The sequence below is a fragment of the Cuculus canorus genome, chromosome 27 (assembly GCF_017976375.1).
Source record: "Cuculus canorus isolate bCucCan1 chromosome 27, bCucCan1.pri, whole genome shotgun sequence".
NCBI classification, from domain to species: domain Eukaryota; kingdom Metazoa; phylum Chordata; class Aves; order Cuculiformes; family Cuculidae; genus Cuculus; species Cuculus canorus.
Genome location: NC_071427.1, coordinates 6,240,698 through 6,262,916, shown reverse-complemented (window position 1 = coordinate 6,262,916; position 22,219 = coordinate 6,240,698). Strand labels below are relative to the sequence as shown.

General features: G+C 51.5%; 2 protein-coding genes across 7 annotated transcripts in view; both read right to left on the bottom strand.

Annotated features, from left to right (window-relative positions):
* Positions 1-381: 381 nt before the first annotated feature.
* On the bottom strand, positions 382-2,108 carry NDUFA13 (NADH:ubiquinone oxidoreductase subunit A13). The gene is made up of 5 exons (XM_054050329.1): positions 1,953-2,108; positions 1,435-1,513; positions 1,023-1,094; positions 874-943; positions 382-613 (listed from the first exon to the last, which is right to left on the bottom strand). Exons 1-5 carry the CDS (start codon positions 2,044-2,046, stop codon positions 494-496), a joined length of 435 nt encoding a protein of 144 aa, XP_053906304.1. The 5' UTR covers positions 2,047-2,108; the 3' UTR covers positions 382-493.
* A 4,992-nt stretch (positions 2,109-7,100) lies between these two features.
* GATAD2A (GATA zinc finger domain containing 2A) overlaps positions 7,101-22,219 on the bottom strand; it is a 59,394-nt gene continuing 44,275 nt past the window's right edge. For 4 of the 6 annotated variants that reach the window (XM_054050093.1, XM_054050094.1, XM_054050095.1 and 1 more), the window contains exons 4-12: positions 17,376-17,505; positions 16,713-16,844; positions 14,915-15,004; positions 12,573-12,704; positions 11,309-11,476; positions 9,998-10,271; positions 9,302-9,591; positions 8,210-8,396; positions 7,101-7,302 (exon numbers count right to left, since the gene is read on the bottom strand). In XM_054050093.1, coding sequence (XP_053906068.1) covers positions 7,172-7,302; positions 8,210-8,396; positions 9,302-9,591; positions 9,998-10,271; positions 11,309-11,476; positions 12,573-12,704; positions 14,915-15,004; positions 16,713-16,844; positions 17,376-17,505 — 1,534 coding nt within the window. In that variant the 3' untranslated portion in view covers positions 7,101-7,171. The remainder of the gene's footprint in view (positions 7,303-8,209; positions 8,397-9,301; positions 9,592-9,997; positions 10,272-11,308; positions 11,477-12,572; positions 12,705-14,914; positions 15,005-16,712; positions 16,845-17,375; positions 17,506-22,219) is intronic. The other 2 variants (XM_054050097.1, XM_054050098.1) reach the window with 2 other exon arrangements.

Genomic DNA, 22,219 nt, shown 5'->3' with positions numbered 1-22,219 from the left:
CAGCATCCACTCCCCTCCCCGCATCCCAGCAAAGCCGAGAAACGGGAATGCGCCAGACACCCCAAATCGGCACTTTTCACCCCAGTGGAAGCCGCATCCACAGCACCAGCACCCGCGGGGCTGCCCCACGCCCACCCCCTGGATCCCCTCCAGACCCCAAGGGTCAAATTCCCACCACAAGGACAGCCAGGAAATCTGGGATCGCAGGCATCCGGCCCCTCTCAGAGCATGGGGCTCAGCCCCACAGCAACCAGCCACCCACCCTACACTCCCACCCCAATGCAGAGCTCCAGGACCCCCACAAGCAAGGAAGAGCCACGAGCGCCTCGGGAATGGTGAAATTCCCCACAGAGCCGTACAGGAACACACTGGACACTGTGCTGGACACCGCGGATCTGTGTGGTTTTAATAACAGACACCAGAACAGGCAGCGCAAGGGGAAGCCGGCAGCCCGGGAAGTGCCGTGCCGGGCCATTCCACGCTGCTCTGTGCCTCAGACATAGTACTGCAGCCCGAACTTCTCATTGTTCATCTCGGCAGCGGGACGCAGGTAGTAGAGCTCATCCAGCGTCGGGGGGACCCAGCGGTCCGTGTGGAAGAGGGATTCACCAACCTGAGTGGGGAGAGAGCGCCGGAGCCGGGACTGGCAGAGCCACCTCGCTGGGATTAATGCTCCCCTGGCTCTAAGCCACTATGGGGATATGGAGCTTCACCCCTCAGCGCAGGCCCCCACCCCTCACTGCCAGATCCTGGGAGACTTCTTCATTCCCAGAAGCCTTCCAAGACACCAGACACAGGCCCAAAGCCACTGAGATGGCGGATTCCTGCCCCAAGGATCACCACAGCCCCTGCCTCCTCCCTGGAACCACAAACCTTCCAGCCAGGAACATCCTTCATGATTTTGGCCTCCTCATCCAGGTTCTGCCGCAACAGGCGGAGGGTTCTGGAAAAGCAGGGGGAGGCTGAGCCAGAGCTGGGGGTGACGGGAGCTTCCCTGCACGCCCTGTACCTGCGATCCGTACCTGCGATCCGACTCCGCCTGCAGCAGTGGCATCAGGGCAATCCGTGCCTCCAGGTCCTCGATGAGCAGACGCCTGCACCAGGGGGTCAGAACTCAATGCTGAGGGCGGGGGGGAATCGGGAAGGGGAAACTGGGAGGGACTGGGGAGACAGGGAAATTGGGAAGGGGGAGAACAGGGGATGTGGGGAAAGCAAATCCTGGATAGGGCACAGACCTGAAGCAGGAGGTGATAAACCATGACCCGTGCAGGGTGGGGGGCACGGAGAGAACACGGTGGAGCCAGGGGGAGCGGGAGGGGTAGGAGAAAGCAGGGAAGGGAGTGAGGCATTCCAGGGAGGAACCAGGGGGAGCCCCAGAGGGAGCCTTCGGCGAAGCCCCGGGAGGAGCTCCTGGGAGGGGAGTGGGGGCAGCACCTGCGCTCCCGGTTCCACTTGATGAGGGTGTAGTAGCCCAGCAGGAGGCTGCCGACACCGAGGGCAAAGAGGCTGTAACCTGCGGGGGAGAGCGGTAACGGGTGGCACCGGGAGCCCGGGGCATCGGGGAGACCGAGCACCAGAGATCCAGGACACTGAGAGGACCGGAGCGACCGAGGCACTGGAGAAACGGGGCATATGAGGGACCGGAGCACCAGGGGGGGCCTGGGGGACCGAGACGTTAGAGAGACCGGGACACTGGGGGGCCCGGGGCACCGGGGGGACCGGAGGAATCCGGCATCGTAGAGACCCGGGATCTGGGGAGCCGGGGGAACCAGGGCAAACGGGCAGGCGGGGACCGGGCAGTCCAGGGCACTAGGAGGACCGGGCACCGGAGGGACTGAGCACCGGGAATGCAGGGCGCTGAGGGACCGCGCACCGAAAGGAACGGGCGCTGGCGGTAGAGGGCACCAGAGCTCCGGGGGCACCGGTTCCCCCGCGGGGCCGCTCCCCCCCACCTGAGAGGCCGCGGCGCGGGAGGTGCCGTTTGTAGTCGATGGGCCCGTACCCGCCCGGCGGGGCCATGTCCTGCTTCACCTTCGGCGCCGCCATCGCCGCGCGCGCGGGCGTCACTTCCGCCGCGCTACCGGAAGTGCTGCCGGGTTACCACGTGACAGCAACACCACGGGACCCCTCCCGCCGCGCCTGAAGGGGCAACGCCTTAAAGGGGCAACGCCTGACGGCGACTGTGGTGGGGGGAGCCTGGGGGGTGGGGCGGACGGACAGACGGACAAACGGGGAAGTGGCCGCGGCTGCCCCGCGTCCCCGAGCAGTCGGGAATACGCTGGGGGCGGGCACGCTGGGGTTCTCTGTGCACAGAGGATGCTCCCTGCATCCCCGGTGCCGGTACCGGTACCGGGCTCTCGCCCGCCCCCCCCCCCTCCCCCGGTGCACTCCCGGCACCCCCCGGTGCAGCCTGGGGCTCGGTGCGCCCCGGCACCCCAATCTCCGGGGACCGGACCCGGTGCTGGGGCTGCGGACGGGGTGGGGTGGGGGTTCGCGTGCCCCGGCTCCGCTCTGAGCCCCCTCCCGGGCCCCAAAGCCGCCGCGGCGCTTTGTCTGTGCACCCGCAGCCCCTCGAACCCAACCCCAGCTCTGTTCCTCGTGTCCCCCTCCAAACCCAAAGCCTCCGCAGCTCAGGGTGGAAGCGCACCCCCTCCCCCCTCTATATCTGCACCCCCCAAATCCCTGGACTCTTGCACCCCGATCCTCGTCTCCGCACCCCTGCCACCCCCCAGCCCCTCAGAGCCATGGGTGCCAACGCTCCCACCACCCATCCCTCTATCTCTGCAGCCCCCATATCCTCAGCCCCACGCCCCCCAACCCTGGGCTCTGCACCCCCTCACCCCCCAACCCCCCCCCCCATCTCTGGGTACTGACACATCCATGGCTTTATCTCCACCCCCAGGGAGGGGGGTGGGATCCCCACAGCACCCTGCACCCCCCAGGATGGTTTTTCCCTGCACCCCTGAGCCCTTTAAGCCCCCCAGATCCAGGTCACTCTTGTCTTAAGCCCTAATCAGAATCCGTAATCCCTCGCTGGCCACAGGGAATTAATAACTTTGCAGCTGGCGCAGCTGAAGCCACCGAGCAGGTGCCTGCTGAGGTTCTGGGGGCACCCAGGGAGGAGGACCCTTGGGCTGAACCTCGCAGGCAGCAGCTCCGGCTTTCCCAGCTCCGCTTTGCTCCCAGGCTGCCCTGGAGCCGTCCGTGGGATAAGTTGGGTGGGGGTCAAAGAAAATCCCTAAAACCGCATGCGGAGGCTTGCAGTCGAGGGGGTGAATTAAAGATGCTGGATGAGGGCAAGAGGAAGACATTCAGCCCCCTGTGCCAGCAGCCAGGGGTTGTTTCTGGGTTTGGAGTGTTTAACGCTTCCCTAAGCATTTTAGGCAGTGTGGCTTTGGTGGGACACCTAGGAGAAAAGCAGGAGAGATCCATCAGCTCCATCACAAAGTGAAGCCCCCAACCCTGGGCAGCCCAAAGCCCCCAGCGCCCTCCCACCTTGGAAACCAAATTGTTGCCACCGAGCCTGGTGGCATTGCAGGACCCGAGGCCCCTGGGTCAGGAGCTCCTGGGCCACAGTTGGGCGCTCAAGACTGAGGGAGACTCCATCCATGTGGAAAACCGAGGCCAGAGCTCTGCACTGGGGATGTTCCAGGCCAGGTTGGATGGGGCTTGGAGCCCCTGATCCAGTAGGAGGTGTCCCTGCCCATGGCAGGGGTGGGACTGGATGGGCTTTGAGGTCCCTTCCAACCCAAACCATTCCAGGATTGTGTCTCCGCCCCGAAGATGGAAAACCCACTGGGATTTGTGCTGCTGCTGCCCTGCACAGGGGGCTGAGGGATGGGCTGGATGCGGCATCAGGAACCCCCAGCTGCACCCGAAGGGCCACACACGTTTCAAATGAAAATCCGGGGTTTATTTCACAAGTTGCTAAAATCTAAGTACAATAGTCGTTTTCATTATTACTGTATTATAAAATCTTGTCGTCGCAACGTCTCCAAGAAAGGTTATATGGCTTGCAGGAACCAAGGCTGCTCTGACCCTCTCCCCAGGAGAGGGGGAAGCAAGCAGCATCCGAGCAATGTCAACCAGCTCATGCAGCAGTTTGCAGCGAAGCAGTGGAGGGTGGGAAGCGGGGCACGGCGCCGGGGACTCCACCTGACTGATGCCATATTCCACGTTAGCCGGTCGAGCAGCACGCTCAGTCTCGTGTTCGGAGGGAGCTGAGGACGAGGGGCTGTTCCTAGGGCAGACCAGAGCCCTTCCCGAGGCGAATCCCAAACGTGACAGCAGGAGAGATAAACCAAAGATTTGTTCGTAACAGCATGTCCAACCCCCCTCCTTCCCAGTTCCCAACGATTTAACCTTTCAGGCACAACACCATTCCGGGAAGATCCCATCCGATCAAGCTTTCCTGTTGTTGGTTGGGTTTTTTGGGGGGGTTTCCTGCAAGAAGGGGAAAGTGTGGATGGGGAGGAGGTGTGGAAAGGCTGCAGCCAGTGTTGTAACAATGATCTAAACCCAGCACGGAACCTCAACCAGCCCAGTTCGGCACTACCCAACGGAATATGCAGTTCTGACTTTAAAGGAAGAAGGAATTCTGGTGTTTAACACATTTACACGGAGGCCTTTTCCTGGGGCGTTTATCTAAAACACATCTGCAATAAACATCCTCCACGTTACCTGCATCACTCCGAGAACCATAGGTCAAAAATGATGTCAAAACCAGTTTGAATCCCAACAGCCAAACATCACTGTAATATTTTCTGTTTGCTTACAAAGCCTTCAGAATAACTCTGCCCCAACTTAACGATTGTGAGGTTTACTGTACGTTAAACAAACACAGGAGTGCAGTCCCACATTGCTGAGGGAGCGGCATTTGTGGGACAGCACACGGGCAGACTCCCCTTTTATTCTCAGTTCTGAATCTTAAAACCAGTCTTCTCAATATTTTAAGGCTTATTTTGAGTCTCCCCTGTCTGTTCTGCTGGAATTCAAGTGTACAAGCTGCTGTACGGAACTGCTGGTATCCAAAAAGGTTTTGACACAGCCCTTAAAACAGGCAGTTTAATGCTTCCACCCTCCTTCCATTTTTCCACCCTTTTTCCCAGCACCAGTGAAGCTAACGCTGCCCCAACACGGGGAAGGGATTGTGAAGCTGCCCAGGTATCAGAATTGGAGTTTGAGAAGTTTTGTTTGTTCCTTTTAAACAAATGGACTCTTCCCCAGGGATTTAACAACGCCAGACACTTGCACCGATGACGAGGGTGCAGATGTTGGCCAGAAGAGAGAAAAAAAAGCCACCGCAACCCCTTCTCCCCGGTAAGGAACTGGAACTTTCCCATAATATTTCAAGGTGCAAAAATAAAATGCACTCCGTTTCGCTTTCCACATCTCCCGATCCAAAATATCTTGGAATGAAAAAGAAAAATTAAACCCTCAAACCAATTCCTCTCATTCCCATTCAGCTCTTAACGCACATTTGTAAACCAAACCGAAACCCAAGTCAAAATTGAAACCCAAGGGCTTTTATACAGCAACAAAGACCATTTGGCCAAACTCGGTTTTCTATGCTATCGAACAGTTTTCAAAGTATCTAAATGGCAATATTCACACAACAGAAGAGGGGCTAAAACCGAATGGGTTCTCTGGGTCTCTACGCAATGGTTGGATCTGAAGGGGGACAACCCTGTACAACGTTTGAAGTTCGATCTAACAGCGACTGCTAAGAAAATAGATTCAGCATCGACTGAATAGTAACCCCCTCCCCTCTTTTCTCTTATATATAGATATATAGATATATAGATATAATTCTGCAATTAATTCTTATCAGCACTACTTCTAGCGCCGATACTTAACACAAGTAGTAAGGCATGTATTTCTGCCGCTTGAACTCAACTTCCATTTGGGAGAAGCACAGGGAAGAGAATGAAAAGGGGAAAAAAAACCAACCTGGACCTGAAGGGTTTGGGTTTAACCTGTGGAATCCCCAAAATGTATTAAAACCACCTAGAAACAGGTCATCTAAAGCTCTATCAAAAACGAAATACTGCAGTGATGGACAGAGCATGCTTGGTTCGCCTGGAAGAACGGAGCTCCAGAGGGATCCAGGTAGGCCGTCCTGGCCCCTGCGTGCCCAACGTATGCTGGCGCGGTCCTGGGCCACCAGGATTGGCTGCTCCTTGGTAGAGGAAGGAGCCTGATGGCAGCCTCCTGCTCCTCCGCTCCCTCCACTCGCCCTTTCTGATTGCGTGCAGCTTCTGGAATTCCTATTTTTTTTTGTGTTTTTTTTTTTCTTTTTTTTTTTTTTGAGTAAAACTGCTCAAAACAACAACAACAAAAACCCTCCAAAAAGAAAATAAATCAGAAACAGTTTCATTTTGAAGTCTCTGGGAACATAGGAAACGCCCAACTGCTCTTCGCTGAATTAGAAAGACTGAACAAAGGTGTTTGTCTATGCAGTAAATTAGATTTTAGACTACCAACAGTTCAAAGTCTATTCAAAACAGAATCCAACAAAAGTGAGAGACTCCTGCGCTGGTTCCCACCTACCAGACAAGTTTTGGTGGCAGCCAGTCCCTTAGAAAAAAAAACCCATCCTCAACTGAATCGGAGTTTGCACTTAGTTATCATGAGCTCATCACAGATTTTGAAACATTATGATCCATAGACTCCCTTCCTGGCTGGAGGAGGAGCAGGGAAGAAAAGCAAACATGAACTCGGCTCACTAAATGCGTCCGTAAGATCGGGTTGAAATTCTTCCCATCCATGCCGGATGGCAAACGAACACCACGCTCCCGGTGAGTGGGTCGTTATTAACAAAGAAACCAAAGGCAGAGAGTCGTTTAGTCCTCTTGTGCTGGTGACCAAAAAAATCCAAACTAAATACATAAAGCCAAACAAAAAATGAAGAATTCTTCCCCTTCCCTGACAGCCTCCATCACCAGTTGGTCGTTAGAATCCGAGAATTAAATGAGCTGAAGTCTTTTCCCACCCACGTGGTGTCGTTTTGTCATAGCAGGGACAGCAGCACTCGATGGGATGAGGAGTGGTCTTCTTGCATCCTATAAAGCCTGGGGCATATCCAGCTGGGATTAAAGCAGATTCCACTGTAATGTGGTATAAAAAGGATGGCAGAAACAGGAAAGTCTTCCTCTCGGGCGTTCCCTCTGCATTATTTCCACGTGGCGGACTGTGGGATGGACCGTGGGGGAATCATATCCAGGAGATATTCACGCTGGCGGTCTACTGCTGAGGAGGACTTGTGCACAGCTAAACTAGGATTGACGAAGGGTAAAGGCCCACCTGAGGAGACAGAGAAGAGAAGGGAGGACAAGCGTCACAGTATCGGACTACCACAAGAGAAAACAGTGCCAAAACTACATCACTTGCATTTCATCCACATGAAAACAGATCAAATAAGCATGAATCACCTAAGCATGAGGCACCACTGGCCCTGGAGGTTGGACAAATACAGAGCATCCAAATAAACAGGAGCAAGATTTCATACGAGAAATAAAGATTTGAGCAGGCTAGAGCTCTCAGCAATGATATACATTAAATAAGTTAAGCTGTCAGGAATGAATAAAAAAAATCAAAAGCAATCCATTCAATCCCGGGCAAGAGAGTAGATCACCGAGGAGCGAGCTGCTATGGTGTTTCCTTCCTGGAGACCCTAATAATCATTTAAGGAAACAAATGACTCTTCTCAATTCAGATTCTTGTATATAAAAGCAAGATTAGATTAGAATTTGTAATTTCCTCTTGTTCAAAGCAACAGCTTCAGTTATTTCGGATCCCGAGGGATGCTGGGAGTGCGCGCTGTAGCCTCACCTAGAGCAAGATTGTTGCTTTCAGCAGAGAAAAAACACCAGTCACAATTAAACTGAACCCCGGAGAGGAGTGACAAGCACCCGCAGCGCGGTGCTGGCTGTGCATACGGGCTCAGCGATGCACAGGCTGACATTACGTCGACTCAGTCTGTTTATAAACGTGCAAAGCCACTGTTTTTATCTGGTAGCACCACCCGTTTGCCCCTTCTGCTGAGCGCAAACCACACCAAAAGTGCCAACACCAAGAGAAAAGCCTCGGTGTTGCCGGGCTTGCATGCAGGAAGTGTCAAAGAGAAAGCGTCCTTACCCAAGGAACTATGAGTGTTGGACAGAGAGCAGCTACTAAGTATAAATAAAAGAAACTTGAGAGAAAAATCTACCTGTATTGATGGAAGTCTTCTTCCAGGCGGCAGCGCTGCCCTTGCTGACCGGTCTCTCAGCATGCTTACCTGGCCTACTCCCAAGTGCTGCTGCAGACGATGCATTCTGCAACTTGGGTGACTGGCTAAATGCATGCAACACTCCCCGTGGAGCTCCCGCAGGACCTCGGGACATCTGGCTAGAAGTCTGGCGAGAGAGCAAACGGTGAGACAGGCACAGCAGCTTCCAGTCTCACAAGTACAACAGCTTTGATCCATCTCTACTGCCCCTCTCTCCTTTCTTGGTTGCTTCTGCCAAGCCTGGAACGCGTTCCTACAGTGTCAGGGCTGAAAACTTTCAAGATGTCTCTACATGAAAATAAGATTCTGCTTTCTACTTCTGAAAGCGCCTGGAAGGATGGGGAATTACCAGCAACTGCAAAGCAGCAAGAGCGTGCTGTGCAAGCACCTCCAGCACAGGCAGTGCTCTGCTTTCCTGTCCTGAATAATCTGTACCTGGATTATCTCGACTCAAAGCAGCACTTGAGCAGTTGCTGCGTTGCCCCAACTGAAAGATGGTTTCACAAGGTGTGTGAGATCCAGACTCCCGACAGGGACGCTTGTTGCCATCACCTTACAATTTCACAAACAACATTATGTGCTCCTGGCTCTTTTTTTCTATCTTAGGTCAATCTACTCCCATGTATTTGGCAGCGAAGCAGCTCCTTCCACTTGGTACATCCTAAAAAGCCTCAAGAACAGACTTTGCAGGACATGAGTTAAACACATGAGTTAAGGATATAGGGAGGGGCTTTGTATCAGAGAGAGCAGGGATAGGAGAAGGGGAATGGTTTTGAGCTGAAAGAGGGGAGATTGAGATAATATCTTAGGCTAACTATTCTGCGATAACCACAACTCTGCAGAAGAGAATCACTCTGCTTCTCAGAACATAGTCTAAATCACGGGTCCCCATATGACAGAAAACCACTTTAACCAGCCTGGTTTTAAGCTTATACTCACACTGTGGAGCCTAAACAAAGTGAGTTCCTGCACTGGTTTCATGCCTGCACCCCAAGCACTGTGGGACCCTCACCCAGCGTCACGGTGCCTCACCTGCTTGAGCGAGTGGTGCTGCACTATCTGGTCCGACTTGGCCTGCACCGGGGACGCAGTCTGCTGCAGTATCCTCTGCTCGATCTCCTGCTCCTGCTGCAGCGCTTTGACAAATGCAGCCTTCAGCCTATTGGTGTGCTCGGCTTTCAAGGCCTTTTTCTGATTCGATGTCATGCAGGTTTCACACATGATGGTTCCGTTCTTCTCCTCCCTCCAGCGGCAGGTGAAGTCAGTCTTACACTGCGCACACATGTAGGGCTCGCGAGACGATACAGCAATTGAAACTTTACCTGGAAAACAACCAGCTTAACTCAGTTCTGGCTGCACCTTCTATGAACGAATAACACCCGAGAAGCCTCAAGATATCACAGCATTAAACAAGCCCAAAGCAACCCCTCTGCCCTGAGCTCTCCTTTCTCTGAAGTCTTTTGTATCCCTAAAGCTTTAAACCCTTTCCTGCTGGTAGTATGGGTGTAGGAGCCCAGCACATGCTTTGACAGATGACTTTAAGATATTTTTTAGAATTTTAACTGAAACAGCTTGAAAATCATTGAAAGAAGGGATTCCTAGGTTTGACAGAGCATGGCAATTCAATCCCACAGAGCCTGAAACTCCTCATGCCTGCTATTGAGATCAAGTCCAGATGGGAAAGGATCCCTCCTCGCCTTTTGAGGAACATTTTTAATGCTCTCTCACCTTGAGTTTCCAGCAAATTCTGCACAACTTCTTCCAACCCGACTAAGTAAATAAATTCGTTATTAGCTGCGCTTGGCAGGAAGTTCATCTCTGGTGCAGGCGGCTTGGGAGGAGGGATCTCCAGCAGCGTCTTCTCCAGCTGCTTCCGCAAGGCAAGCTTGGCAGCGGCTTGCCGGCTGGCCGGCGACTCATTGGAGTTGACGATGGAAGCAGCGCTGGTTGTGGTAGCGTTAGCGGATGTGGCGTTTGTACCTTTGATGGAAGTTGGTGAAGCCTGGGAGGAAATGGGACACAGCTCAGTGAGGAGTGCTGGATGGGCTGCTGCCACCGGACTGCACGCCTGCACCTCAGTCTCGGCTTTGAGGTGAGTGCACAGATCACAATACAGACGTTCACCGCAACGCTGCACCCATCATCAAACACTAATTCGTTTTCTAAAGAGCTGCTTTTCCTATAGGAAAGCTGGGGAGGGGCTCTTGACCATGGAGGGTAGGGATAGGATGAGGGGGAACAGTTTTCAGCTAAAAGAGGGGATATTGAGACTAGATCTTGGGGAGAAACGTTTTCCTGTGAGGCTGAGGAGCTCTGGGCAACCTGTACCACTGCAAGTCGTGGCTGCACCATCCCTGGAGGTGTTCAAAGCCAGGTTGGATGGGGCTTGAAGAAACCAGATCCAGTGGGAGCAGTCCCTGCTCATGGCAGGGGGTGGGACTGGATGGACTTTGAAATCCCTTCCAGCCCAAACCATTCTGTGATTCTATCATTCTTTGCTGATCATTTTTATAAGGCAGTTTTAAAATTCTAATGAAAAAAACAACAAGGAAGAGCCCTTTTCCTTACTATTTTCTCAAAGAATTGACTTTTAATTGTTCCCTTTATCTACACCCCTTGTATGGCAACACCAGTGGTAGATGTTGAGCTGCTGCTTCAGTGCATCTCGGTGTTTCAAACAGGAATGCTAACCCATTTTGAGCTCTGTTTACCAGAACTCATTTACACTTCCAAAGGAAAAGAGAAAAAAGCGTAATGGACAGCTTCTTATTGAGATACCAAATACAAACTGAGGCGCAGCATTGCATTCCCTGGAATACACACTCCTTCCCAATAGTCTGCAATGCTTTTCCTCATTCCTTCGTACAGGCGATGAACACGATCACAGAAAGGAACTGCATGGGAAGAATAAGGAGCAGGACAGCTGCAGTAATAAGCAACCACATCAATTAAGAACCAGACAATCAGTAATTAAGATAATTTATCAGTTTGTCCGAGATGAATGCTAAGTTTGGCACAAAAATCCCTTACGGAACTCACCTGCGGAATGTTGACGAGCAGGCTTGTGTTGGGGACGTTGGCGACACGGATCAGACCCTGCTGGATGATTCGCTGTCCCTGAATTTGGACGCTGGGGACCGATGCTCGCGGTGCCAGCAGCAGCGGCGGCGGCCCCGTGCTGGAGTGCTGTCGGATGTTGTGGATTTGCTGGGAAGAGAAAGAAACGGGCTGATGCGATGGCACCACCAACGATGGGGAGGATTAGGACAGTGAGAAGCAAGTGGTGGGAGTCGAATAGGATGATGTGAGACAGCTGAAAGGAAGCAAGGCAGGGAACGCAAAGAAAGCTCGACAATTAACACCCATGTCAAAATGTGATGGTTTTCCCTTTCCTTCCATCAAAATGAAATGAATAGAGTGTAATGTGAAAAGAGATGCTCATATGTGAGGCCACTATATTACAGCCAACACAGCTGTGCCAAAAATCTAAGTTTCTGAGTTTAACTTCTTTCAGAATGTAGTTGTTAAGCACGTTTCATTTTAAAGGTGTTAGGAAAGCTATTCCTCAGAATGAGGTTTTCTTCATAATCAGAATGGCAAGAAAACGAAATACCACATCTCTGCCTTCCTCTTTAGCACTGGCTATGAAACAGAGCAGCCCTTTCACAGCAAAATCCTCCTTTAACAAGGAAATATTCTTTCCTGGTATTCCAGGAAGTCATAATTTTAGAAGAGCATATCAAACTGAACATCACTTTCCTACTCCTTTATGACATCGCTATTTTCTATGCCAGGTGATAAAGACCCTGCAAAGCAGCGCTTCCAGCCAACAATCTCATTTCAGCAGCTCTTATTCAATCACAAGACGGACACAATGAGGAAAAAAAAAGTGAGTTTTAGCATTTGAAAAGGTGAAATTGATATGAGAGCAAGCAAAATGATGGGAAAAAAAGAAAGAAGGAGGGATTGTGTTTCATTTCCTCTGCTTTCCTCAAAAGCAGGTGAAGGTGGAAGCCTGTAAATTAACTTTGATAATAAAGGCAAACAAACTGCTTTGGTGCAGCTATGCAGCATCCTGCATTGCCACAGGACTCCCTCATGCTTTGCTGGGAGCGTTAGGGGATAACACAATACGCCAAACTGGAATGATGTGGGATCTTTCAGCAGCAACACATCCAACCCTAGCAAGAAAATCCAGCAAGAACTTCACAGGTTCCCTCCAGCCGAGCAGAAAGATGACCAAGAGAAGGTAAAGCTGCATGAAGGAAAACCAGATTGGATCCACCACAAGGCACAAACTCACCTGTGCTCCTCTGACGAGAGGGGGCATTACTATCTGCGTGTTTTGCTGAGTTCCTAGTTTTGAAGAAGCCTGCTGCCCTCCACGGACCAGGGGAGGAGGAATAACAGTGCCTGGGAGACGCGTAGAAGAGGTCTGCAAAACAGAAACCAGCTTACTGTTATTGTTTTGTTCCACTGTATTTATCCACGAGTTCTGCTGCTGCTCAGCGTGTTGGTGAAGCAGCATCTGAAACCTTACGCAGCAACAGACATGCGCAAGGCCGCGACGGCAGTCTGGCTACACACTCGGGGATTGGTCTTTTTCATCCTGCATGGAATTCAAAAGGTAAAGAGCCATCCTGAACATCGTTTTCATCTGTCTACCCCCCGCTGAAGTTCAGTAGCTCAGAACGGCTGTGACAGGACAGGCACGCCATAACCCACATCCGAGAGCAGCTCCCCTCCCTGGCTGATGCGGTGGAGGCAGCATCGATCTTGAGCCAATGGAAAGCAAGCCAATGGAAAGCCTGTAGGACAAGGGGTGGCTGGGATGGCTTCAGTGTCCGAAACAGAGCAAAAAAACAAAAAAGAGGGGTTGGCAGGGAGTAAGTGAATGGGGACACACAAACCGCTGGCTTCAAGGAGAAGCACGGGGCAGACAGAAGTTGGAACGCAACATGGGAACGTGGGGTGGGGAGGAGGCTGGGCATGTGGACGTATGGGGGAAGGTGAAAAAGAGATGGGAAAAGGGAAAAGATTTAGAAAAAATGAAAAAAGGAATCAGACGAAAGAAGTCTGAAAAATTGCTGCCCACGCTGTTTGGGCTGCAGGCTGCATACAGTCCTCAAGGTTTCTCATGACGCAATAAAAGGTGATATGGTTCCACGCACCGCTTCCATCCCTACAAGAACACCAACTCTACGCAATCCAGCCTGAGACGCACCCACAGCTCAAGAGCAACAAACCTCTCCTTCCTATTCCCGTGGCTTTCCACACCTTGCCACCTCCCTGGCTATCCGCTGAGAGTGAAGACGTCTAAAATCTCTGAAGCTCCCACGTTCCTGAGTTATCACGTGCATACATGGATGTGTTACAGCAGGGAGGGAGGTTTTACCCATGCCATTCAACGCAAGCCCAAACATTAACTCCTACACCCAGGGATTAGTGGAGTTTTTACAGTCAGGCAAAAGCAGATAGGGGTCAGGTTAATTTGCCCAAACGCTGCAAATTAGAGGGAATCACTTCAGTTCTGGATTCCTAGCTCCCAGCTCTCCACTCTGTCCCTTTGCAGTTTCACTGATTGCTGAAGGTTTAACTCCTGGTCCAGTTCCTCTGAAAGTGCTGTCTTTGGTGAAGGCAACTTGCCTCAAGGGAGAAGATGACTTCAGGTGAAAGAGAGCTTTAAGTTCGTGAATGCTTTTACCCCTTCCCTTGCATACTGCATTCCAGGGGACTCGGAAACGCAGAGCTGCTGTCTGACAAGTGAAAGCACTTCGTGCCGAAGCAGTTTTGAAATTGGTTTTGATTAGCCCAAGGTAAATAACCAGAAATGCTTTAAATCCAAACGCGATCAAGATGCCAGACTCAAGAGGAACATTAGGTCAGCAGATGTCAATTGGCTCTGCCTGTTTCTTTTCTTCCTCAAGGCCCTCCAACATCTCATTTAGTCTGAACCGATCTATCCTGCCATCGTGTGCCATCAGCACAGAAAAACCACATGCCTTGCTCAGCTCTTACTGCTAAAGATACTGAGGGCACAATCAAATCTCCGGAGGGTACGGCAACAGGCTGCCACAAAATTTCTCCCAGGTAACAATTGATATGACGAGAGGAAATGGCCTCAACTTGTGCCTGGGGAGGTTTAGATCGGATATTTAGGAAGAATTTCTTCAGTGAGAGAGTGTTGAAGCCCTGGCTGCCCATGGCAGCGGTGGAGTCTCCATCCCTGGCACGGTTCAAAACATGTGTAGATGTGGCATTTGGGACGTGGTTTAGTAGGGATGGTGATGTTGGGCTGACGGTTGGACTGGATGAGCTTAGAGGTATTTTCCAACCTTAATGATTATGTGATTCTATGACCAAATTCCAGGGCAGCCTCTTTTGTCAGCAGTCGTTAGCACTAGCATGGATGTACGCATCAGCGAAGTGGATCAGGATGATCAGCCACTGCAAAATAAGCTGATGAGTTACCTGCGTGCGACATTCTACATTGATCTCCCACACCAATAGTTCTTAAAAGCCTATGGTGGGGTTTGTGGGAGTTAAAAGAGAATTCCATCTGGCTCCGAGCCACTAACGTAACGGGACTGTCCTTCCCTGGAGTGCGCACACCCTACGCCTGGCAGCCTGGCCCACCCCACTGACCTGGAGGGACGGCTTGCCGGCAGGAACGCTCTGCGGTCCCCGCACCAAGGGCGGAGGGGTGGCCACAGCACTCCCAGAGGAACCAGCAGGCTGGAAGAGGAAAAACCAGAAAGAAAGCAGACGAGTATAAGGGTGGAAGCAGAATTACAGAAGCTAAGGGAATAAAAGCATTTACCTCTTTGCGCCTCAGTAAGAGAACCATTGAAGAGTGTGGCTTTCCCCCTCCCCCATCCCTTTCCTCTTCCAAGCATCTCAACATGCATATTTAAATGAGGACGTTATTAGGTAAGCACAGATAAGTTCATACCAGGAAAATAAAAGAGCCTGTACACCAAAAGCAGAGCAATTTCAGCAGTCTCAGCTTAGAACCCACCCCAGGCATACCCACCATCATTGCAGCTTAGGTTCAAGCACAATGCAAAGGAAAAAAAGATTTAAGAAAAAGACTTCCATTATTAAGAAGTTAGGATGTGCCATTTCACCCTCGGTAGATCTAACACCCAGAGCTCCCTACTCTGTGTTCAGCAGCAAGCTAAGAGATGCAGGTGCTTCATTAGTTTTAATCCCATCTACTCTGAAGTCCTGGAGGAAGACGCCAATGAACCAACCAAACCCAGCCAGGAGAGCTGCGCTGACACCCATCCGCACCGAGACATGCGCCTCAACCTACACATCGCCCCCAGCACAAAATCCCTCATCAGCATCGCTGTAAAACAGCTTTGTTGCCATTGTTACAGACTCCTGAATTCAGCCTGTGCCTTGACAGCAGTGCGTGGAGTGCTCACCCGCGCCTCTCCACCTCCTCTGCTCCTCTCCTGCCCCCTCATCTCCTCCCTCAGCGCCAGCAGCACACGGGGCGAGCGGACTGGGTGAGCTCCGACAGCCGGTGTTGCCGAATTCCCAATGGGAACAGCTCTCCTCCAGGCACGCGAGATACTGCGCGTGGGGGTGTGAGATGAGGGGTGGGGAGGAGAGAGGAGGAAGGGAGCTCAGGGTGGGAGGGCTGGACCATTCCTTCCAGGGGCTGCTTGGACGTTCTGGATGATGGAAGTGCGCAGACTGATTTCACCTGGTAAAACCTGGAATCCAGACCTGGACAAACCACAGCCCTTGGCTGCCAGCTCCAGAGCATGGGGCTCAAACACTTCACCTCTGCCTGTCTGCACATTCCTTACATGCAAGAACCGCCCCCAAACGTACTTCAGCAATCCCTACATGGCATTAAGGACTGGACAGTGTGTTTAATAATTGCAAGTGCACTACAGTCATAAATGCATCTGAGTACAAAAAGGTCTTCACCTTTTGGATAGGCTCTTGATACGGGAAGGCAGGAAGAGGAGGAGGAGGAACGTCTTTCAGCTGAAAGAGGGGAAATTGAGACAAGATCTTGGGCAGAAATGTTTTGCTGAGAGGGTGGGGAGGCCCTGGCCCAGGTTGCCCAGAGCAGTGGTGACTGCCCCATCCCTGGAGGGGTTCAAGCCCAGGTTGGATGGGGCTGGAGCCCCTGATCCAGTGGGAGGTCTCCCTGCCCATGGCAGGAGGTGGGACTGGATGGGCTTTGAGGTCCCTCATAAAATTTTGTGATTCTACCATCAACTGTCTTGTCAAGACCAAAAAAGGGATTCCACCTAGGGAACGGTTAACAGGAGAAACAACTGAAGATTTTACAAAAAGTGAGATCTGCTTTATCCAAAAGCTCTCTTACAATCCACAGGCTACAACAACTGCCACAGTTATTTAAATGTTCCCTCTCCATTTTGAAAGACGTGATGAGAAGTGTCCGTAGGAACAGCAGTACCTTCTGAGCCGTGGTCTCCTTCTGGATTTGACTTTGCCGTAGCTTTTTCAATAAAACCAGCTTTGCTTCTTCTAACCGTAGCTCTTCCTTCAGTTGTTTAATCATCCTCTCACGCTCCTCTGGGCTGCTTTTCTGCAGGGCCAAGCAAGGTAATAGAGGGTGAGAAAACAGGGAGGAGGGAGAGGGAAAAGACAGATACCATACAAGTTACGACAAGAACTTACAGTGTTATAATTGTCTTGTATGTCTTAATATCACCAACATGTCTGCAACATGTGGACGCAACCGAGCAGGGAGAAAGAACAAAAACTAAAGCTTTTGGGACATTCTCTCTAGCAAAACAAGTAACCAAAGTCAAAAGAAGAGCCAGACAGCAAATCTGTTTTGTGCCATGCTGAGCAAGGGATGTTGCATCCACTAAAAAGCCAGTTCTGAGCAAGGTGCACCTTCAAAGCTTATAAAAATCAAGAGTTCAGACCCTGACAATAATATCAAGGAGCATCAGCCTTTAACAGCTTCCAGATTTCTCGCACGCAAATCTATCCTTACAAACCTGTATATCCACCTGACCCTGCCATCGCAGGTGCCTCTGCATGAACACGTGCTCTGTTTTCTTCTTTCTAGAGAGCACAACTGCAAGCGTGTCAAGACACGATGACTCACCATGAGCGCCTCTGTGTTGGTCTCTTTTAATGCTATTTTTGTTAAACCATTCATTCTGGGACTGGAGGGTTCGTTGTCCGATAACACTATAACGTCCGGCGAGGGGACGCGCTTTTCTCTCTTCACTTCACTGAAAATCAAACAAAAGAGAAGGAGTTAATAAAAACAACAAACTACTTCATCCTGCAAAGGAGTATTATTTACAACCTCCTGCTAGATTAATCATAAACCTGTCTGATTCCGATAGACCTGACATGGATGAGCTCAATTTCTGCTCTCCCTGGGGATGTTAAACTGCATGGTAGAAAGCACGCCACAAGGTAGGATATAGCCTCAACACACGGCAACAGTGAGCTTGTTAATTTAGCTCTTCCATCAGTCACTTCACCCCGCTGCTTGCACCGAGGAAGACCCATCCCAGCCCCAACTGACCAGTCACTCACTGCTTACCCTGCTTCTGTTTTCCCTTTCTCAATACAGCAGAGTGTAAGCTGTGAATCTTCCCCACCCAACTTACAGAAACCCAACACAAACAATTCCCACTTATTCCCCAATTTCAGTACTTTAAGGCATTATCTTCTTTCTATACCAACTCCATTAAATTCTTTCCCGTTATTAGCAGTGGAAACTCGTACGAGTCTCGCCAGGCACATCCACACAACTCCATTGGACACCACTGAAGTGCATAGAATCGTAGAATGGTTTGGCTTGGAAAGGACTTTAAAGATCATCCATTTCCACCCCCTGCCATGGGCAGGGACACTCCCACTGGCTCAGGCTGCCCAAGGCCCATCCAACCTGGCCTTGAACCCCTCCAGGGATGGGGCAGCCACAGCTTCCCTGGGCAACCTGGGCCAGGGCCTCGCCACTCTCATAGTGAAGAAATTCTTCCTTATGCCTAGTCTAAATCTGCCCCTCTCCAGTTTAGACCCATTGCCCCCAGTCCTGTCACTAGGAGCCTTTATAAACGAGCTTATACTAATTTTAACTCTTTATTCGCCTTTAACACTCAGTGTCTGGTGCGATGGCTGCACCTTCTGCCCGAGTTCCTGGCCATAAAAATCACAGTACTGCTCCATCCTCTATGTTTTTCATCCCTGAACAGAATCCCAAACCACGTGAGTCAAAGGGACAGAGATGACAGCACACACCAGTGCTTCTCCTCTGACGCACAACTGTTGGATCACCTTTGGTACCAGGATTTGGGATCTCAAACTAGGACAGAGAAGGATTTCAGAGCAAGGTTCGTGACATGGGAGAGCCGAGATGTTCAGGAGGTGCTGCACAGGAGCAGGACAGCAAAGTCTGCGCTGCCCAGGAAACAACAGTGCCCGAGAAAGGGTCGACAGCAGGAATTCTAGGAGAATGTGACACAAGGAATTGTTTTGTTCTGCTCATAACCCAGAACCAGTACCTTCTGGCTCACAGTTACACCAGAGAAAACACACAAAGTGTTTGTATCGAGCAAGAAGAAGCAAATATTTAAGTGTGGTTTATATTATTCACAAATAAAATGCATGAGGTTTGTCCTTTTAAACAGTTAAATCAGGCAGTTACTTCCCACACTAAACAGCAGCTTCTAGACTTAACTGATACGCCGCATTTATTAGGAATTCAATGATTAACAGAAATTAATCCTTCTTTAGGGATGCAAAGGAGATTCACACTAACAGCACTGAAAAGCTGTGCACCTTGATCAGCTTTGGGAAACACACCTTCCAGGAACTTGGGCAGATCAAACAGCACTTTGGATACTGCAAAACCACCTCAAACACTGAAAAAAACCAGCTTTAAAAATGCAATTTCCACATTAGTGCTAAAAAGACAGGAAAAGTAGAGTGTCCTCTAGAGGGCACAGCAATCCAGTGAACCAGGGGCATTTAAACTCCGGGGCTGTTTCAAAATTAAGTGGCCCAGGTGAAGGATTTCCAGCTTTTTCCTGTATCTGGAAGCACCAAACTGGCTCAGGGCACTCGTGGCAGGGGGGTAGCTGGGCCGGGCCAAGCGCTGAGCGGCTCAGCAAACTCATCCCGGCAGAGGCACTCTGGGAGCACCCAGGGTGCTGAGCTCCTCGCTGCTGAGCCCTGCTTGGGCGACAGCGGGAGCTGCTCCGTGGGGAGAATGGGGACTCAGCTGGAGCCCGGACCTGGGCATTCCTCCTCCAACTTTCAGCTTAAATCCCTCTAGAAAAACCACAGTTAAGCTACCTAAAAAGCTGGGAATCACAGAAACGATGGGATTTGAGCCTCCAGCATTCCAGCCTGAGCCAGCCCACTTCCAAATCCAAGGGCTCTCCTTTCCCACCAGTCCAGACGGATGCTACAAAGAGGTCTGGGGTCAATGCGTTACAACCCAACCGCATCCACACACACGGGGCGATGCGAGGGATTTCGTTTGGCTACAGACGTCGGCTCTGCCACCGGCGATGCTTCGTCCCCTCTCCACGCAGCGGGAAGAGCCGCCCGGCTGCTGTCAGGTCGAGCTCCGCAGGGAGGCTGGTGAAACCTAGAAGGTGCCGACGGGACCGTGCGCCAGAGTTGCCGCCACCGAGGTGGCGGTGGCTGAACCGGCTTCCGATGGTGGCACGGGGGCCACCGCTGGGTCATGTGACCCGTCGGGCACGTGACCAACACGGCAAAAACCATGGCAACGGCCGGTCCCAGCCGGTGCTGCCCAGCCTTCATTTTGAGAGGTGAGGTCAGGATCAGGTGGCGGCAGGGAAAATGGAGCGGCCGTGCCCGGGGTTCCCCACACGGGCATCTGTGCCGAGGGCGTGTGGGGCCTTCGCCGAGGAAAGAAGCGAGAAATGGGAAAAAACAACAAACCCAAAGCATCCCCAGAGAGCGGCTGACTGCGTGGTGGAGCCCTCCAGGGCCTGTCTGCAGGCTGGACCAGGAAGGCCAGGATGGACGATGGTGCCCGCCGGCCCCCGGGCTTTCCCAGAACACCCCAAGGAGGGAAACCTTCACCCTGAAGTAGCTCAAGGAGACAACGACACCTGCAGTGAGGTGATGGACAGATGCCGTGGCTCAGCAGCCATCCCAACACTCTGCCTTTGAGAAAACACGGTGAAGTTTAGGAGAAGAACTGCACTTGCAGCCTGCTGGCCAAGCCAGGGATCCAGCGGCACAGAGGGCGAGCGGCCACTCACACTCTGCGCTCCGAATGCTTCCCACAGACCGTGTCCAGGGCACCGAGAGCCGGGATGGGTCTGGCTTTGCTTGGCCAAAGCAAGGAGCAGCTGCCTGGCCAGGCGGTGATGCCACACACGTTCCCCAGGGCGCTTTCCCAGCGCCTCGGCTCAGGAGCCCGGAGCAGGGTTCTGTCCCCTCATTTTACCTCCTCACACTTGGAAGAGGGCATCATCAAACCAATGTGTCTGCGCAAGGTACCGCCACTGGGCACAACCCAAAGCTGCCTCTAAGCCACTGCGCAGGACCAGGAGATGAAATCTGGACTCGGAAACAATCCCTGTCCCTACAGCTCTGCCATAACCCCATTCCATGCTCAGGCTGAGAAGGAGAGGCAAGAGCAGGACTGCCTGGACAATTCCTTGGCTGAGGGCTTCCCCAAACCCGTAGGGTTTCTATGTTTGGCAAGGTTCCTCATGGTATTCCTGACAGCTACATTGTACGATGCCGATCCAATAAAAGCTGCAACAGAAATAATTACAGACAGAGTTTTAAAATCAAGACTTTCCACAAAAGCATTCAGCAGTTCCATCTATTTAGGACCATCTGCCTACACCAACTTTGAGAGGAAAACCCTTCTGAGGAGAGAGACATTGGATATTTTTAAAGACAACACACATTGACCACAGCACTGAGTGCTTTCACAGTTGGTATCACAGGATTTACACTCTCAGGAGCGCGATCCCTGCACAGAGGATGAGGTGGCATCAAACCGAACCCCAGCAATGCAGCTCAGAACTCTGCAGAACAATCCCCCTCCACAAAGGAGTTCGCTCTGCTCTTTTGTCAGCCTGTGTGTGAAGCCAAAAACTCAAAGCAGATGTTTCAAAATCAGCCAGACAATGGAAATATCACCACTTCCAGAAAAATATGGCCACCAGCAGTTAATAATTCGGGATAACTGCCCCGATACCATGACCTTTATCCCCTAAGCCGCCAGGCACATCTTTCAGCTAAATAAAGACACAGCTCTACTATTCCCTCTTCAGCTTCCCGAAGTGTGGCTGTCTGGATCATTTGGGCTCTGTGCTAGAAGACAAAAGCAGGGTCACTGCCCAGTGCCGAAAGCCCATTTCAGTGCTCTCAACAATAAAAGACAACAGCGACCTTGCAGACAGTTTGTGTAGGAAATCAAACATCAACCTCCTAACTTGCCGAATACCCTCAGAAAAGGCCATGCTTCCTCCAATTTGTCCTTTATAACCTTAGAGCATGAGGAGTGACACATCACAGCACTCAAGAGTTCACCTTAGTGTCCCGGAGCATCCGGGAGCAACCTAGAGCACAACTACTACTCCAGAAAAACCCAACCCAACCCAACAAGCCACTTTCCCATGGGAACACTGTGAATTTATTTGTTGATCTGTCGAGGGCCGAGTGGCCAAATCCAGCCTCTGTGGGCTGCGTCCACTGAGCTAGGCCAGCAGAACAGACGCGAAATGTTTGTCCTGAAGATGCTGAACCAGAGGTTGAAGGTTCCGTGAGGTGGGTTCTGCTTCTTTAACAGCTCCACCTTCCTGCCAGACACAAGTTTAGTGAAACGCGACCATGGAATTCAAAGTTTTAATTCGACAATAGTAAGAGAGCGAGACAGAGAAAGAGAGACAGACAGATCAGGAGCCACCAGCTCCGGCAGAGGGGTGACTTTCAGAG

Coding starts and splice junctions, on each gene's coding strand:
- NDUFA13 (XM_054050329.1), bottom strand. CDS start 2,046: ATGGCGGCGCCGAAGGTGAAGCAGGACATGGCCCCGCCGGGCGGGTAC. Junction 944..1,022: donor CAGGCGGAGTCGGATCGCAG/GTACGGATCGCA, acceptor CTGCTTTTCCAG/AACCCTCCGCCTGTTGCGGC. Junction 614..873: donor AGGATGTTCCTGGCTGGAAG/GTTTGTGGTTCC, acceptor CTCCCCACTCAG/GTTGGTGAATCCCTCTTCCA.